Here is a 19253-nt window from a genome sequence, read left to right on the forward strand (position 1 = left end):
ATTTATAATATCACAAAATTATAGAATTATAAAAATTAAAAAATTATAAATTATAAATTATACAGTATAATTATAAAATTATAGAATTTTTAAATTATAAAATATAAATATATAAAATTATAAGTTATAAAATTATAAACTATAAATTATAAATATATAAAATTACAAATTATAAAATTATAAATTTTACAACTAAATGTAGTGCAAAATTAGTGACGGATAAGATTAGAACCATATTAACATAAAAATCTAACATTAAAAACTTAATTAAAAAGTTTTAAATTTGGAAAGACCCAATAATCATAAATTTTTTAGCGGAACACAATTGGAAGTTTTCAACTTAAGACTTAAAACTTAATTAAATCAATTAAAAAATTAAAAATTAAAAATTATAAAATGATAAAAATTATAAAATTATAAAATTATAGAATATAAAATTATAAAACTATAATGGTATAAAATTTAAAAATATTAAAATTATAAAAGTTTATAATTTAAAATTATAAAATGATAAAATTATAAAATTATAATATTATAAAATTATAGATTTTATAATTAAATAAAAAATTTTAAAATTATATAATAAATTATAAAATTTAAAACTAAATTATAAATAAATAATAAAATTATAAAGTTGTCAAATTAGATAGAAAACTAAGAAAGATGATAGGACAAATAACAATCTTATATCACTTTGTTATAAATCGTGTATTTAAATTTTTGAAGACTGACGGCAGTAGTTAAATTCAAAATTTCTAAATTTATTTGAAAACTATATTTATTTATTAATCTTAAACATTGATTGAAAAATGAAAAATGATTAATATTTATTAAAAAATAGAAGGCAAATATCTCTATTAAAAGAATAAAAAGTTAACTCTACTAAGGAATATTTGTAGGTTGCAGTTGAGTAACCTTGACAAGGAAGGTGAGATCAAAGAATCAAGAAAGAAGCTTGAGGTTGTGTTGAAGTCATTACAATATCGTAATCATAACCAAATTTATTTCTCTTTTGGAGACTCTTATCTCGCATTCGTCTTCCTCACTCAACAAATGAGGTTCTTTGTTTGCTTCTTTTTTTGTTCTCATCTCATTCTTTCACTTACTATTAATTTTCTAAAGCTTTTTTTAGTTTCTGCTGCCAAGAAAGAAAACTTTATCACTCTTAAGATAACTTAATTTTTACCAGTACTCCATTTCTATATTGTCTTTGCCGCTTCTGTTTCACATCTTTTTGTGGGAAAGACATTGTAATACAGTTGACCCATTTAGCTGTAACTTGTAACATTTTAATATTCTGAGCAATTTACCCATTTATTTGTAATGTCATTGAAAAATTGTGTCTTTTTTTTTTTTTTGTGAGCTTAGTCGCCATCCTGAAGTTCTGTGGGCTCAACGTTCTGATAAGGTTTACCTTACTGTTGCTCTACCTGATGCCAAGGATGTTTCTGTGAAGTGTGAGCCTCAGGGTTGGTTTAGTTTCTCTGCTTCGGGGGTTCAAGATGAATCCTACAGCTTTAGCTTGGAACTTTATGGATCCATTGAACCTGAGGTGAGGGATATTATGTTTTTGTTTTATCACATTCTTGGCATTAGAAAAATGCCACACTGTTACTTTATTTTGTGCATGTTTTGTGTGAAATCGTGTTTTGTGACTGTGTAATGATAACTGTGATTGTAGTGATGTGTATAATGATTTTTGAAGGATATGGGGCTGGCTATATGTTTTCTAAATATAATTCTCTGGTGCTTCCATTTGAATTTGATCTCTCATTTTCTTTTTGTCCATTGAATACCTCTTGGACTGAAAGTACCCTTCTTAGCTTTTGGGATTGTTGGACATATTATGGTTTGAAACTGATGCTGTGCTTTCAAAAGAAATATTTGATGAAATGATTCCTTTTAATTATGTTATATTGAAACTGTTCCAACCTTTGGGTTTGGGGTTTCCCTATTGTCTAATCCCATCTTGAGCTGTACAAAATCTCTGGTAATTTGGTCGACAATGGTCATTTGTGGTTAAGGCATTGTGGAAAGCTTGTAAATCCTGAATACTATTCCATATGTATGTTTGTATGTGTGTCTGTTTGGGTTTACTATTATTATTTTTAGCAAGAAATATGGTCTGTCAAGCCTTGCCTTGCCTTCATTGGCGAGATTTGAATATTTCTGCAGCATCAATGCATGCAACTTGTGTATTAGTACACTTTTCAGTTAACATAATTATATACAGTATAAGAGATGTTAAACTATTTCCGTTTCTTCACCTAATAACTTAAGCATTTAACCTTGATACATAGGAAGAATTATTTACATCTGAAGTGTGGGCAATTTATTTTTTTGAGAAGTCAGTACTTTGTCATTGATTCACTGTTATGACTTCATTATACTCCAATATCTCCCAAAATTTGGTCAATGCTTCCAACTGAAACCAATCATTGCCACCTTGTGTTGTCCCTAATCGTCTCCTACATCACATTGTTGCTTTGTTTCTTTTACCTGCTGTTTCATACCTGTCCCATTGTCTTTTCTTTTGTTGAGTCTTTTATCACTCTCAAGAAAAATTGTCATGCTATATGGAACAGCTTGTGGATTTTTCTTCATATGCATATATGAAGCATGCAATGTTTTTATGTTTACATAAATACCGGTTTTGTTTAAGGTTCTATTGAAGTTGAATAAATATGAAACTACTTAAATATTATGCTAAAAGTTAGAGACCTGGTGGTGAAATAAATTTCTCAAGAGAATTTGACTCAACAGTTTTTTGCCTCTTATTTTTTTCTTTTCCATGTCAAACTTTTTAAAAGAAAAGGTTTGATGGTCAAATCCTTAAATTTTTTATTATGGTGTGTAGGGTTGTAAAACTAAATCTGGTTTAAGAAACATACTATGCTCAATTCAGAAAGGAGAAAAAGGTTGGTGGAAGAGGCTATTGAAGTCTGAAGAGAAACCTGCTCCATACCTGAAGGTTGATTGGAACAAATGGTGTGATGAAGATGAAGAGTCAACTTGTAAGCTTCTATAAATCATAATTTCCCTTGGAAGCTAGATTTTTATATTTAAAATTTTTATTCTGAAATTAAATGTGAGAATTCATATTTTCGTGGCCATCAATGCATTTAGTGTCAAGAATGAACCATCTTGCAATTTTGCTCTAGCTTTCATTTGGAAGAGAAACCTTTTCGCCATGTTTATACTTAAGAGTTAAAATCACAAATTGTACAAAATGATGATAGTTTTGTTTTCAGCTTTATGCCACAAGAGTGATTGACATAATCTTTTATTCATCATCATTTTCATCATCATCTTCATCATCTTGATATTGCAAACTTTATTTTCCTGGATCTTCCTCTTTATGAAAGGATATTTGCATGAACGGTTCAATAATTGCGATTGTAGCATCTTCTGTTAATTTTTTCTTTCTTAGTACATTGTACAGCTTCCAGTTCTAAGTTCTTTAGACTTGAAATTTTATTGTTTCTTATACCAATTTTTGGGTAAAATATTTGGAAACATGGTCCCCGGTAAAGATAAAATATAAACTAAATTTGACTATTGTTGCTATCAGAGTAAGAGGGGATTTGAATAATAGGTTAAGAGTTTGAATAGCTATCAATCCAGAATCCTTAGCTTTTCTATCTCTTATATTACCGATAAGATAACCTTCACAATAATTAAAGATCCATAAAAACCTAGATAGCAACCAAGCTTGTATCTTGAATTATAAAAAAGTGGTGAATTTAATTCTAGTAAATAGGTTTAGATGCATCTTTTCTAAGCCCACTTGCATATATGTAATTACTGTACAATAATGAAGACAAACGCAACATAAGCAAACAAGGTGTGCCATGAGGTAAAACAGGCCCAAATTGAAGCCTATGTGAATTCAATTCTTGGAGTTAAATTTGGTAATCCAAGGATTCAAAGCAAGCAAGGAAAACATGTATTCAAGATGCATAAACAATGCATGGAAAATGCCTCCTTCAAATCCAACCAATTAAGGATTTTCAAGGATTTAATTTTTTAATTTTAAATTTAAATTCTTCTGTCCATTTCCATTTGAATTTTTAGGCATTGCCAAATGTGCTTGAGAAGTCACATTTGCGTTTCATTTCACTAGAATTAGGGATTGAATTTCATTTAAATTTCCAATTCTATTTGGTTATAAATAGCCATACCTTGTCTTGTAATGTTTACCTTGAATTTTGAATGAAATTAGACTTGTGAGAACACTTGTGATTAGGGGTGTCAAAGTGGGCTCTGGATAGTAGGCTGGCCTGCTTGTCTGCCAAATTTTGGCAGGTTGGGTTGAATTTTTCTGTATTATATTACTTGAAGGATGCATATATTACTTGAAGGCTGGCCTGCTTGTCTGTCAAAATGATTTTTTTTTTTAAAAGATTAATCTTTCTGTATTATATTACTTGAAGGATGCATATATCTAATAGTATTGTAAGTTAAATTATTAACTATTACAATTTAACTTCAAATTATTAATTATAATAGAATAGAATAATTATAAAGGTAATAATTATTTTCATTTATCTGATTAGAGACATCAATTAATCAATTAAAAACTTAAAAAACATTTATATGATTATGCTTTTAATATATATATATATATATATATATATATATATATATATATATATATATATATATATATTGTATATATGTATGTATATGAAAAAAAAAATTTAGAAACATAGTTGGTGGGCTGGGGGGCACAACCCACCAAGACTTTTGACCTGTTTTGCCATGGAAGGTTAGTGGCCCGCCCCATTTTTGGTGGGCCAACAGCAAGTTGGGCAAAAATGGGTTGGGCTAGCCCACTTTGTCACCTCTATTTATGATAGTGAATTCTTGCTTTGGATCTTAACTTGAATTCTTAGGAGGCAAGTGGTAATTTTTCATGGAGCTTCATCCTCTACTAGTGCTCTTCCTTCCATCTAAGTCATCTACACTTTCTCTTTTCTTTTCTATTCTTTAGTTCTTATTTTCTTGAGATGTCACATCCTTCTATCTTGTTTCATTGAGTTGTTTTTTTTTTGCTCATATTCTCTCTTTCTTAGATGTTAACCTTTATGCTTATGTAATCCTATGGATTAAATTCGTGTTCAGTAGAAGGCATTTTTCAGTATAATCCTAGTTGAAAAAAAGGACTGATTTTAATATATTCTGAATCATAAAAAATACATTCTCATATCCTCTATGTGTAACAATCTAATTCTCCTAAAAAGGGAAATAGGAAACTAGGTAAACAAAATAAAATAGAAGATTATATATCTATTTTCTCTAATTAGGAAGATTCTAAAGATATCTTCTCTAATTACAACAATCCTAATGTAGTTTGTTGTGTCTCATGTACGACCCTACATGTGTAGTGACGGCTCCATGACAGTTCATCTAGTGGTTTGATCTAATTTTTTCTCTCAGATTATTTTATTACTATTTTTCTATATTTTGAGAAAGAGAATGTCTTCCAACACCTCATCAACATTAATAACATATTCACCCATTTTTCTAACCATATTTTTAATATTGAGAAGATGGATGAGTCTAACTACTCAAGATTTGAAATATGCTCCCTTTGATTTGGTAGGAGTTTGGTATTAGGATCCATGGGTGTGTTAACAGGTTTTGAATTCATCAACCCAATTTCCTCCAAAATATCTAATGCATACTTTCTTTTGAGATATTACAATACCATCGTTGGATTGTGCTATCTCAATACCCAAGAAATATCTGAGTTTGTCAAGATCTTTGGTTTGAAAATGATGGCAAAGTTGTTGTTTCATCTAGCAGATGCCATGGTGGTCACTACATGTAAGAACAATGTAATCAACATATGCTATCAAATAAACACATCCAACACTTGAGTGTCTAGTAAAGACTGAATGATCTGCCTCACTTTGAGTCATACCAAATTGTTGAACAATGCTGCCAAATTTTCCAAACCATGCCTTAGGATAGTGTTTTAGGCCATATAAAGATTTGCGAAGACAACATACCAATCCAGACGACTCTCCTTGAGCAACAAATGCAGGAGGTTGTTCTATATAAATTTCTTCTTGCAAATCTCCATTGAGAGAAACATATTTTACATCTATTTGATAAAGAGACCATTGTTGAAGAGCAACCATGACTAGAAATAAACAGAAGCCATCTTTTCGAATGGAGAGAAAAAATCACCATAATCCAATTCAAAAATTTGTGTAGCCTTTCGCTACAAGTTGAGCTTTGAGACGATCAATAGTACCATCAGGACCAACTTTGATAGCAAAACTACAAGATTTTCCAAATGGTAATGGGACGAACTCCCAAGTTCCACTATTTTGAAGAACACTTAGTTTATCTAGCATGGCCGCCAACCAAGATAAGCTAAGGCATCACTGACAGATTTAGGAATGGACACAAAAGAAATGTATGAAAGACAGGTATAAAAAGGTGAAGATAATCTATGGTAACTAAAAACAATATAATGTGGAGAGGGATTACAAGTAGAACATATACCTTTATGAAGGGCAATTGTAAGGTCAGACTCAGTTGTCGGAGTCGAAGGATACAAAATAGTTTGTAATTGATGTAAGTCATTTGGTGGTTGTTGGAAATGATGTCTTTGACTATAAACCTAAAGGGGTGGTGGAGGAGGAGAATTTGACGGTGGACTATGCACAACAGGAGGATCACAAGTAATAGGGATATTAACTATAGTAGGCAGAGACACATCAAAAGACTTAAGATTGAAACTGTAAAATAATTCTAGAGGGCTTGATTGATCCCTCTCACAATCTTCTATTTATAAGAATAAATTGATACACAAATACATGATAAATAGGGTAATCCTAGACATAATATAATCATGATAAATAGGGTAACCCTTGACACACTATAATGATGATAAAATAGGATAAATATCCTAACACTCCCCCTCAAGCTGGAGCATACAAATTGTATGTACCAAGCTTGGAACAAATAAACTCAATCCGAGGACCCCTTAATGACTTGGTCAATACATCTGCGAGTTGATCGTTTGACCCAATAAACTCAGTACATATTTCTTTGGTCAACAACTTTTCACGAACAAAATGACAATCAATTTCTATATGTTTAGTCCTCTCGTGAAACACTGGATTTGATGCAATGTGGAGAGCAGCTTGATTGTCGCAATACATCTTCATAGTATGGATGTCACAAAATTTAACCTCTTGAAGGAATTGTTTCACCCATATAAGTTCACATGTTAGTGATGCCATTGCCCTATACTCGGCTTCCGCGGTTGATCGAGCTACTACATTCTGTTTCTTACTTTTCCATGAAATAATGTTTCCTCCCAGAAAAACACAATATCCTGTTGTAGACCGTCTATCAATAGGTGAACCTGCCCAATCTGCATCACAATACCCAGAGACATGAATGCTTCCTTTATCTTCATATAACAATCCTTGCCCGGGAGCCTTCTTTACATACCTTAGAATGCGAATGAGAGCATTCCAATGGTCAATACATGGAGCCTGCATGAACTGACTAACCACTCCAACTGCAAAGGATAGATCTGGCCTTGTAATAGTGAGATAAATCAGTTTGCCAACCAGCCTCCTATACCTCTCTGGATCGGAGAATAATTCACCTTCTTCTATCCTTAATTTCTGGTTTGGGTCCATGGGACTGTCTACCGGTCTACAATCAATCATGCCTGTTTCTTGTAATATATCAAGAGCATACTTCCTTTGGGAGATTACAACTCCATCTTTTGATTGCGCTACTTCAATGCCTAAGAAATATTTGAGACTTCCAAGATCCTTGGTTTGAAAATGTCTACACAAGTACTCTTTTAGTTGAGATATTCCAACAGCATCATTTCCTGTAATGACAATATCATCAACATATACTATTAAGTAAACACATTTCCCGAGAGAAGAATGACAATAAAAAACTGAATGGTCTGCTTCACTGCGTTTTAGCCCAAATTTTTGAACAATGGAGCTAAACTTTCCAAACCAAGCACGTGGGGATTGCTTGAGGCCATATAGAGATCGATGCAATTTGCATACCATACCAGACTCCCCCTGAGCAACAAACCCTGGAGGTTGCTCCATATAAACTTCTTCCTCAAGATCACCATGTAGGAAGGCATTCTTGATATCCAATTGATGAAGTGGCCAGTGACGAATGGCTGCCATGGCAAAGAAGAGACGAATAGTAGTCATCTTGGCTACAGGAGAGAAAGTGTCACAATAATCAAGACCATAAACCTGAGTGTAACCTTTTGCAACAAGCCGAGCTTTGAGCCGATCAATTTCACCATCAGGGCCAACTTTAACTGCATACACCCATCGACAACCAACCGCCTTTTTTCCTGGGGGAAGGGGCACCAGCTCCCAAGTATTACTGTGGTCAAGAGCCTGCATTTCTGCAATCATAGCTTGTCGCCATCCAGGATGATCAAGTGCTTCTTTCACATTCTTGGGTATAACAACAGAGGACATTGAGGATAAAAGAGAAAAATAGGAGGGCGACAATCGATGATAGCTTAGAAAATTATAAATGGGATGAGGGTTCCGAGTGGAACGAGTACCTTTTCTGAGGGCAATAGGCCATGCTGAATCATTTGCACCAGGAGGCGTGGGAGGAGGTGACGAGGGAGAAGAATCTGAAGTAGGAGATTCACCATTGTCTTGGGGAGGTGGACTATCCATTGGGGCCCTGTGTGGGATGATCTCAGTATGTGGAGAAACAGGTGTAGAAGGATTGTGATCATGACTGGGAATGACAGAAACAGTGGAGCTATTTGACTCAACCATTGGAATAGGAAGGACCTGCTGGAGGATAGAAACATCCTGAACAGATGGAGAGAAGTAAGGAGTCTGTTCAAAGAATGTGACATTGGCAGACATGTAATACTTCTTAGTTTCAGGAGAGTAACACCGATATCCTTTTTGAAGTCGAGAATAGCCTAAGAAGACACATTTGAGAGCGCGAGCGGAGAGTTTGTCTAGACCTGGAGACATGTCATGAACAAAACATACACAGCCAAACACTCGGGGAGATGTATGAAAGAGAGGATCATTAGGAAACAAAATGGAGAAAGGGACTTTATTATCAAGAGAGGAGGAGGGCATCCTATTAATAAGATAACATGCAGTTAAGATGGCATCCCCCCAGTGATGGACAGGAATATGGGCACCAAGCAAAAGGGTACGAGCAGTTTCAACCAAGTGTCTATTTTTTCGTTCTGCTATACCATTTTGCTGTGGTGTATGAGGACAAGTAGACTGATGTAAGATACCATGGGAACTCAAGATGGCAGAAAAGGAGGATGAAAAATACTCTTTGGCATTATCACTTCTTAATATTTTGATTACTTGACCAAATTGATTCTTGATTTCATTCAAAAAGGATGTAAAGATAGCTAACAATTCAGAACGATTTTTCATAAGATAAACCCAAGTACATCTTGAATATTCATCAATAAAGGTAACAAAATATCTATAACCAAAGGAGGAGATACGACTAGGTCCCCATATATCAGAATGGATGATGGAAAAACTAGAATTACATATTGATTGAGACCTTTTAGGAAAGGAAGATCTAACATGTTTTCCTAATTGACATGACTCACATTCTAAGGTTTGGAGACCACTAAGTTCAGGACACATCTTTTTTAATTTGGACAAATGAGGATGGCCAAGTCGATCATGTAGCACTTTAGGATTAAGAGCAGCAACACAAGACACCCTTGGACGAGATCCAAAATGGTATAATCCGCCAGCTTCATATCCTTCTCCAATCTGTCTCCCCGAACCACGCTCCTGTATAACAAAAGATTTATGATCAAAGGTTATTGAACAATTTAACATTTTAGTCAACTGGCTTAAGGAAATTAAATTAAAAGGACAATTAGGGACAAAAAGGACTGAGTTGAGATTGAGGGAGGGAGACAAAGAAACATGACCGACTCCTTTGGAAGAAGTTTTAGATCCATTTGCAAGAGTTATGAAATGAGGTTTTTCTCGAAAGGAAATAGATGAGAACAAAGAGGTATTACCAGAAATGTGATCAGAAGCACCTGAGTCAATTACCCATGAATTTTGACATTCCATAGATTGAGAAACGCAGGCTGTTGATGTATTGGGAGATTGAGATGGTTGTGCCAAGCTGTTAGACTTTAACCTTAAATACTCTTGATATTCATCCTCAGAAAACATAGAAGTAGAGGTTTCAGTTTTCAAAGTGGAAGTTTCAGTCTTCGAAATATTGGCGGTTTTGGAAGGGAAACCATGTAAGGAGTAGCAATTCTCTTGAGTATGACCCATCCTTTTACAATATGTGCATTGAGTACGTCCCCGACCTCCTCGTCCTCCTCCTCTAGTGCCACGTCCTCCTCTTCCTCGTGTGGCAACCATGACAGATGGTTCCACTAGTTCATGCGCTTCTTGAGTTTGAGATACCGGGACACGCAGAAGGCGAGTGGTCAATGTTTCCATAGAGGGGACCTCATGACTAGTTAGAAGTTGATCTCTGAGATGATCAAAATCGGGATGTAGGGCACGAAGGATCAACACCATGTAGAATTTGTCTAGTTTCTTTTTTATATCCTCTAATGGATCTACTTCCAAAAACATCCTAAGTTCTTCGACAGCAGATTGGGCTTCAGTCATGAAGGACACCATATCATGGTCTGCCATTTTAAGAGATGCAAGTTTATTCGTAGTGTCATAGAGACGTTGAATATCGTTGGCATAAATGTTTTGGGCTTTCTTCCAAAAGGAGTGACAAGTTTTGAAAGCCCTCAAAGATACAAAAAGTTTGGGTTCCACTGATTGCCATAACAGGGCACACAACTGGAAATCTGCTTGTTTCCACTGATCAGCTTTTTCAGTAGGCACATGGCTTCCATCTCGCTCAAGGTGGTCATAATGCCCTTGGCCAAGGAACCACATTTCAACAGCAGCAGACCATGATAGATAATTTTTTCCATTTAGCTTCTCGGAGGTAATTGATGGACTTCCAGAGAAGGAAAGAGTACTGCCAGACGCCATTTCTGAAGAAGACGAATAGTACTAACGAAGAACAAGAAAACCCTAAGGGTTTAGACGAAGGAAACTTTGACAGTGATGGACGACGGTGGCCGGCGGTGACGGTGGCCGGACGGTGGCCGGAGACGGTGGCCGGAGACGGTGGCCGGCGACGGCCGACGGTGGCCGACGGTTGACGGTGGCCGGCGGCGGGCAGCGGCGGGCGACAAAGAACTGTGGCGCCGGACAAATATATATTACGAGACAGAAACCAGAGCGGGATCGACCCGCTCTGATACCAACTTAAGATTGAAACTGTAAAATAATTCTAGAGGGCTTGATTGATCCCTCTCACAATCTTCTATTTATAAGAATAAATTGATACACAAATACATGATAAATAGGGTAATCCTAGACATAATATAATCATGATAAATAGGGTAACCCTTGACACACTATAATGATGATAAAATAGGATAAATATCCTAACAAGAAGAAAGACCCTTAAAGTAAAAAGAAAACTCATTGAAGGTGATATCTACAGAAACAAAATAACGGTTAAAAGAAGGAGTAAAACACCCTTTTTGTGATTGAGTAAATCCTAGAAAAACGCATTTGTGTAATCTAGGAGATAACTTATCAAGTCTAGGACCAAAATTATGAACAAAACATGTAGACCAAAAATTTTCAAAGGCAAAAGATGGAGAGGTTCATAAGGAATAAAATAGAAAGAGGAATTTTGTTATCTAAAATCGAAGATGGCATACGATTAATAAGATAACATGCATTAAGAATAACATCACTCCAAAAATGTTGAGGAACCTCACCATGATTTAAAAGAGTATAAGTTATTTCAATAAGATGTCTATTCTTGCACTTAGCCACCCCATTTTGTTGAGGTGTATGAGCGCATGAAGTTTGATGGAGAATGCCATGACAAGTCATAAATTGCTTAAAAGAACTTGAAAGATATTCACGACCATTATCACTTTGCAAAGTTTGAATTGAAACACCAAACTGAGTTTTAATTTCATTATAAAAGGTTTGAAAGATATAAAATAAATCAGAATGATTTTTGCATTAAAAATAACCAAGTACATTTGGAATAAGCATCAATAAAAGTAACAAAATATTGAAAACCTAAATTAGACTTAACACGACCAAGTCCCCAAATGTCATAGTGAACTAAGGCAAAAGGGGACGAAGTATGTTGTGAGACACTACTAGAGAAGAAACTACAACTATTTTCCCTAATTGATATGATTCACACACCAAATGAGACAACTTGGACAAACTGGGAACAAGCTAATGCAATTTGGCTAGACGGGGATGATCTAGCTGAGCATGAAGGAGAGATGGAGACTCCATAACTATGCTAACATGTGCAGAAGGGTAGAGATGATAAAACATGAGACTCACATTCGGTGCCAATCACTTAAGTCATGTAAACAAACAAAGGTTTTGGTGAAAGAAATAACACAATCAAGAAATGAGTTAGACAACTAATGGATAATAAGTTAAAATGAGACCCAAGGACATACGAAACATTATCAATGGATAGAAAAGGAAAAAGGTAAACAATACTAACACCATGAGTTGAAACCCTAGACCCATTAGCCACTGTAATAGAAGGTAATTATCCGGAGAGGATAAAGAGTAAAACAAAGATTTGTTACCAGTAATGTGAGCTGTGGCTCCTAATCGAGAACCCAAGGACTAATAGACGAAGATTGAGTTAGACCAACAAAAAATGTACCTGTGTGTGCAACAAAAGTAGTGGAACTGGAGGGCCGACGATCCTTACACAATTTAAAAAATCATTGAAGAGAGCAGATTTATTAGAGTTGTCAAAACGGGTAACCCGGCCCGACCCGACCCGACCCACCATAGGTTAGCCACTTAGTGAGCCAACCCAACCCGGCTCATTTATTAGCAAGCCGAAAAAATTCGAACCCGACCCAATCCACCACGGGTTGGTGGGTTAAACGGGTTGGCTCATTGGCATACTTAATTAACTTTTTTTTCACCCTCTAATTCTCATATTCTTATAATATGTTACTTTGATTGATCAAATTGAAACAGTAATAATTGGACCAATTGATATAAAAGAAAATGAAACAAAAGAAATATATTGTTATATATATTCTAAGCTATCAGGCATAAAATTTGGCCAATTTAGTTTAATGAGACATACACAACCGTTTGACCAAGAAACTACATATAGCTGTTAACAAAAATATATAGCACAAGATAAAACTGTCATGCTTGTAGATAGGTCTAAAAACAAGATAAAACAAATGATATATTCCTGAATTATCCAATCTATAATATTATCCATCTATTAAATTGGAGTCCTGAATGGATAAATCCACGGTATTATGCTCTCTTGAAGCATCTTCTTCTTTATCTCCATCTATAATATTATCCAATCTATAATCTTAGAGTTTTATTTGCAGAGGGGAACTTTTGGAAAGATAGCAGCGCGAAAGGCTCTATTGCTAAGTAAAGGTTGTGCATTTTGAATAATTAATTTAATTAATTTGATTTCAATAAAAAAAATATAGGATTTGAATAATTCATTTAATTAATTTAATTTAATTAAAAAAAATAGGTGGGTTGGTGAGCCAACCCGACCCACCACGGGTTCAACCCGTGTGAGCCGAGTTCTTAGTGAGCCAGGTCAAAATTGGCTCGCATAAAAAATTTTGTATTTTTTTCCAACCCAACCCGGCTCAAACCCGTGGTGAGCCGGGTTGGTTCACGGGTTTCAACCCATTTTGACGGCACTAAGATTTATTGGCGATATCAAATGGAAGAGGGTCCACAATAGATGATGGTGAGGGAGAATCAGTCTGAGCAACGACAACAACATATTGAGGAGGACAACCATCTAATGCATAACACCTGTCAATCTTGTGGCCTAGTTTGCCACAATGGTCACACTTGTGACACCCTTTTCCTGGCTTGCGAGAGTGGATGTGATCATTACGTTGAGATGTCAAAGCAGAGGAATCATCAGCATAAAAGGTGTATCATTGATAAGTTTACTTGGCTTACGTAAAAGGGTGCAACAAGTAGAAGTAAAATTGGGTATAACAGGGTAACCCAAATCTAAACACAAACATGTGAATATTTATCAGCAAGTCCGTGTAAAGTTAATACCATGAAAAACTTTGACTGTTGCTTTATTTCTTGGGCAAGAGTAGAGGTAGGAGGTAATAACTCATTAAATTCATAAAAAAAGAGCATGAATCTTATCCAAATAATCAATTATAGAGTCTTGATTTTGAGGAACAACAACATTGAAAAGATCGTGATAAACACCATAAAGATGCAAAGTATCATTGGTGTATAATAATTTGGCTTATTCTTAGACTTCAGAACATGTGTCATAACCATACATAACTGAGCATCAATTCTCTTCCAACGGGAAAAGTCATCGGGAGTAATATCAGTCACTTTTTGAGTAAGATAATCAAGATGTCCTGAACACTCAAGCTAAAGTTTAATGTCTGATGTCCAAGTCACATAATTAGTGTCATTTAACTTATCAATGTGCAAGTGCACATTGACATAGTTAGTAAAGACTGACAGGTCATACACACTAGTGACAGAAGAGAGATTGGAAGAGGAAGAGGTAGTGGAAGATGCCATGGAGGAAGAGAGAGAAACCCTAAAACACCAAAGAGGTCCAACTGGATCAATGAGACCAGATCTAGAAAGAGGATGAAGAGGTGATCTTGACGCAGGTGTTGGTTGTCGGAGAGGGGTCACGATGTGCTGCCAAGCAAGGTGGCAAAATAGACAGAGGCACGACTTTGAGCAGTGTGTGAGGGATTGTGGCTGCTCCGATGGTGGTGATTCTTGCAGCGTGGAGGTCGCCTGGCCGATACAATCAAAACCGTGTGGTCGCTGGTCTGAACTGAAACTCTGGCAACTGTGATGGCTACTGATGGTGACAATGGTGGCAATGGTTGTAGTGGTAGAGGCGATAGAAAAAAATTGCCTAAAAAACCTTGAGCTCTAGATATCATATTGAATATAGTGAAGAACTAGGTATAGGATTAATCTCCCTTGTGTAGAAAATACACATAGGGTAATGTATATAATAAAGAGAATGTGGACTAAGCCCAAATATAAATGAATATATAAAAATAACATAATTAACATAGCGACATGATTTCCTAATTAACATAAAATGCAATATATCTAACATAAGAGATGTCAAAATCGTTCATCATTTTCTCGTTTGTAGTTACTACAACCTTTTCATCTAGGGTTCTTGCAAACCCTTTCTTCTTATGAAATTCCGAACTCCCATCCCGACAAATGATCTTGGAGGTAGAAGCTTTAAACCTTTAAGGTGCAGGTAGAGCAACTTCTTTGAGCTTTCTATTATTGAGGGTAGGCAACCTCGGGTAGACAATGTCCGAATGAGTTTTGAAGACCGTTTGAGGAGTGTTTCACATGGAGAAAGGGGTAGCAATTGTATGATCCTTAATGAATTGTTGTGCAAAGATGTTGCCTATTCCCTATGAGATATCCCTCCAAGGGACATAAAAACTCGGTGCAACAAGTGACAAAAGTACTCTCTTGTCCAAACACGCCATGTCTTGAGAGAAAGATTTAAGATTTCATTCTTTATCAACCTTTGTGCAGCTAGATGGGGTAGGAAGGTTCCGGGTAACCTACTAAGATTGGGGTAAACTGGTCTTTCTCATGAAAGTGGGTCATCCATAATGATGGTACCTTGTGGAAGGCAAGAAAGGCTTCAGAGGGCTGGAAGGATGGTAAATGATAGGATTGCCATGTGTCATTGCTATGTATCGTCTAGAGAGTACATATTGATTGGCCTTACAAAACAACATCTTGGACAATTCTGGACAAAAAAATCTTTGATACATGAGATATTTCCTTGCTATAAAAGTTGCACAATCCAAGGATGGCTTGGTCATATCTCAGAAAATATGCTCTAGGCATTATGAGAGAAACATGAATATTAAATGCTAAACTTGTGGACACACCAATGGATCTAGGTGTCAAACTAGTACTTGACAAAGAAGAACCATATTCTAACCTTGAGAGTACCTTACTAGGTCTCATTTTACCATTACATTTGCAGTGAACATAATAAGTCAATTTTTAAACTCTCTTTATCAAGATTATCGGGATGTAGTCATACGGATCCTAAAGTATATTTAGAATGCTCCTAGCAAAGGCTTCATTTATGAAGACAAGGGAAGTACTGAAATTGTTGGGTATTTTGACTCTGCCTAGCCTAGATAGGGTCACAAAGCAATAGACGTTTCATTTCAAGGTCAATTAGCGATAGACATTTTATTTCAAGGTACTGTGTACTTGCTGGAATCAAGTTAATATCTTGGAAAAGTAAAAAATAAATTTTATGGAAAGATCAAGTGCAAAAGCACAATAAAGGGTAATGATATTATTAGTTGTGAGCACATATGGCACAACTCCTCAATGAGCTTAAATTTTGAAGCAAGTTCCCAAATGCAGTGACAACTAGACAGCATTATACATTGCCTTTAATTTTGTCTTTCATGAGAAGACCAAACATACTAAAGTAGATTGTCATTTTGTAAGAGAAGAGGTAGAGTCTAGAAGTGTCACTCCTAGATTTGTCAACTTTAGTGAACAGTTGGCCGACATATTCACCTAAGTCACTAAGAGGACCAATAATCAATCATATTTACTGCAAGTTACTAAGAGAAGCAGTACAATTATAGAAATAAGGCTTAGATCCTTTTTAGCTAAGAATATCTAAATTATATATGTATTATTTGGAATGTTGTTGTTTTTATTCCCGAATCATATCTTTATTTTATTAATTTTTTCTCAATATAAATAAAGTACTTATGTTGTATTAGAAATACATTGTTTCGAATCTAATTATGATAGCACTGTTACTGAGATGGGTTTGTATTAGTTCTATTCAACTTGGTATATTGATAGAAGTTTGAGTATGTGATCAGTATTTTACATCATTCTACCCCCTTGACCAGAAGTAATCATGATGACAACTTACCTATACCTTCCTCTACTGCTTCATCAGTACTTTACATATTATACTTTTCCTGTGTGTTCGTCTGGTCTTCCCCTTTCCCCAACCACCATGTTAGGTGGGAACAAGTAAGCTGTTGTGATTGCTACGGTACCACTGCTTTCAGGCATCCTGATTAACCTCCTAAAATTCCTTTTTTCTTAAGATGCTGCCTATCTTATTCATTTTATCCTGATTTACCTAGTTCTACAAAATCATTTTTTATTCTCAATTCTCAATTCACATTTCACACCATTGTAGCATCCTGATCTTTGTTTAAGTTGCTTGAGGATTACGATAGAGTTTATTACTTTTTGTGAGAATTGCTGTAATCTGATTAAGCTTTTGTTGGGACTTTTGCAGCTGAATTGGTATCTGATGATGATTCTCGGGTAAAATAATTTTTTTCACGAGCCAAATGTAATAGTTACAAAATTTAGTAACTCGGTACCTAATCTCAATCAATGGCATCTTGTTCTTTTGCAGTTTGTTGGTCAAGATGAGGGAAGCAGTGATGATGATGGAATGTTGTGTGAGTGATCGATACCCTTGTATCTCTAATTAAATTTTAGTGATTCTTTCAATTGCTTAGTGACATGTCTTTGTTGTAATATTAATATCTGTATGGAATATATGCATAATGAGATCCTTTAGACTTAAGAAAAGCTTCTCAATAAACACTTGTAGGAGAGGTAAAATCAGCATGTGTACCTCAACTTATAGGGAAATTAGATGAGAAGATTTCTGTTGAGGTTGAAGTGCATGCAACATAAGTTGACTTTTCTTTTTATTAAAACTCATGTTATGCATCACTATGAACTATGATATCTTAGTTAGACTGACACTCCACAGTTCATTTTATCTCATTCTCTTCTATGACTACTTGAAAAATTTATCCCAACAGTCATAATATATGGTTACTGTTATAGTGTGCACATGCATGGCACGAGCTCTATATCTCCCTATCAGTCCGTAAAATGAATGTCTATATTTCCTCAATTGACAATTTGTTAGTAGTAAATTAAAAACTACTTCATTTGGTTTTATTTATTTGATATTTAATTATTTATAATCATTTTCCATATTTATTGTGCTCTTCCCCTCCTGACATGAATAATTATCATTTGCAGATCTTCCTGACTTGGAAAAGGCTAGGGGTTAGTAACTCATATAGTACTAACTAAGATATAAGAAGCATGGGGAACATGGAATCATGTTGAACTATTCTGATAGGGGCAGAATTAGACTACTTTATAAAATGTACTGTGATATGATTGTGTGGCTGCCTTGTATATAGAATCTTAGTAGTAGTGCTTTGGAACAAATAGTCTCCATCTTTTGTGACTACTCGGAACCAATTCTGATGAGGGTTTCTTTGAAGGGAATTCTGGTTGCATCATATAATCAATCTAACGTTGTTCTAAACAACATTGTTTTAAGATTAGACAACCCTAACTTTGATTACGTGTCTTTCAAGCTTGTAACTTTTATCTGAAAGGCCATTCTTCTATTTTATTTCATTTTTATGGGATTTAACGTTTCTGAAAAGTACTAAGATGGAAATGACTCCAATCTGTGATCTTTTGATAGTTAAATCTTTGATTTGATGAATTGCATATTTTAATTTATTGACATAAAAATTATGATAAAGGCATGGTTATGGTTTAGGTTATCAAGGTCGTCGTCCGGTGTGGACTGAGCGTTTTTTAACATTGGATCGATATGATCGTTTTTCTCAGAAGTTCTCAATCATTTTTCATTGTTGGAATCTGAGTTTTGTTTTTCTTTTCCGGAATTTCTTTTCATATCCTTTCCTTTCATTCTGCGCTATTGTTGAAATCTACTTGTACAATCTGAAATGGGCTTTCAAGAAATCACTTTTGGATTATATAATCTGAAATCATTTCTAAATTTTTCGGTTCAAAGTTTTTTTTTAAGTTACTTCTAGATTAATAAATTTAGAATAGAGTTTTGAATTTTTAAATCATTTTTAGGTTGTATAATCTAGAAGTTATTATTTTCAAGAATCAATTTTGAATTACACAATTCCAAGGTATTATTTGAAAAAAAATGACTTTGTAATTAAAAGATTTTTCTTTTTAAATTGTATAATTTTGAAGTGGCTTTCATTGAGTTAAGGGCATTTCTTAATGCACCCTCATGATTTCAAT

The 19253-nt window shown here is 34.8% G+C and overlaps 1 protein-coding gene across 1 annotated transcript; it reads left to right on the forward strand.

Moving 5' to 3' along the window:
* The first annotated feature begins 892 nt into the window (after positions 1–892).
* On the forward strand, positions 893–18618 carry LOC108344833 (co-chaperone protein p23-2). Its single transcript, XM_017583343.2, has 6 exons — positions 893–1058; positions 1369–1552; positions 2858–3014; positions 17446–17474; positions 17569–17614; positions 18213–18618. Exons 1-6 carry the CDS (start codon positions 1054–1056, stop codon positions 18242–18244), a joined length of 453 nt encoding a protein of 150 aa, XP_017438832.1. The 5' UTR covers positions 893–1053; the 3' UTR covers positions 18245–18618.
* Positions 18619–19253: the final 635 nt, after the last annotated feature.

This window comes from Vigna angularis, chromosome 8 (assembly GCF_016808095.1).
Source record: "Vigna angularis cultivar LongXiaoDou No.4 chromosome 8, ASM1680809v1, whole genome shotgun sequence".
Lineage (NCBI taxonomy): Eukaryota > Viridiplantae > Streptophyta > Magnoliopsida > Fabales > Fabaceae > Vigna > Vigna angularis.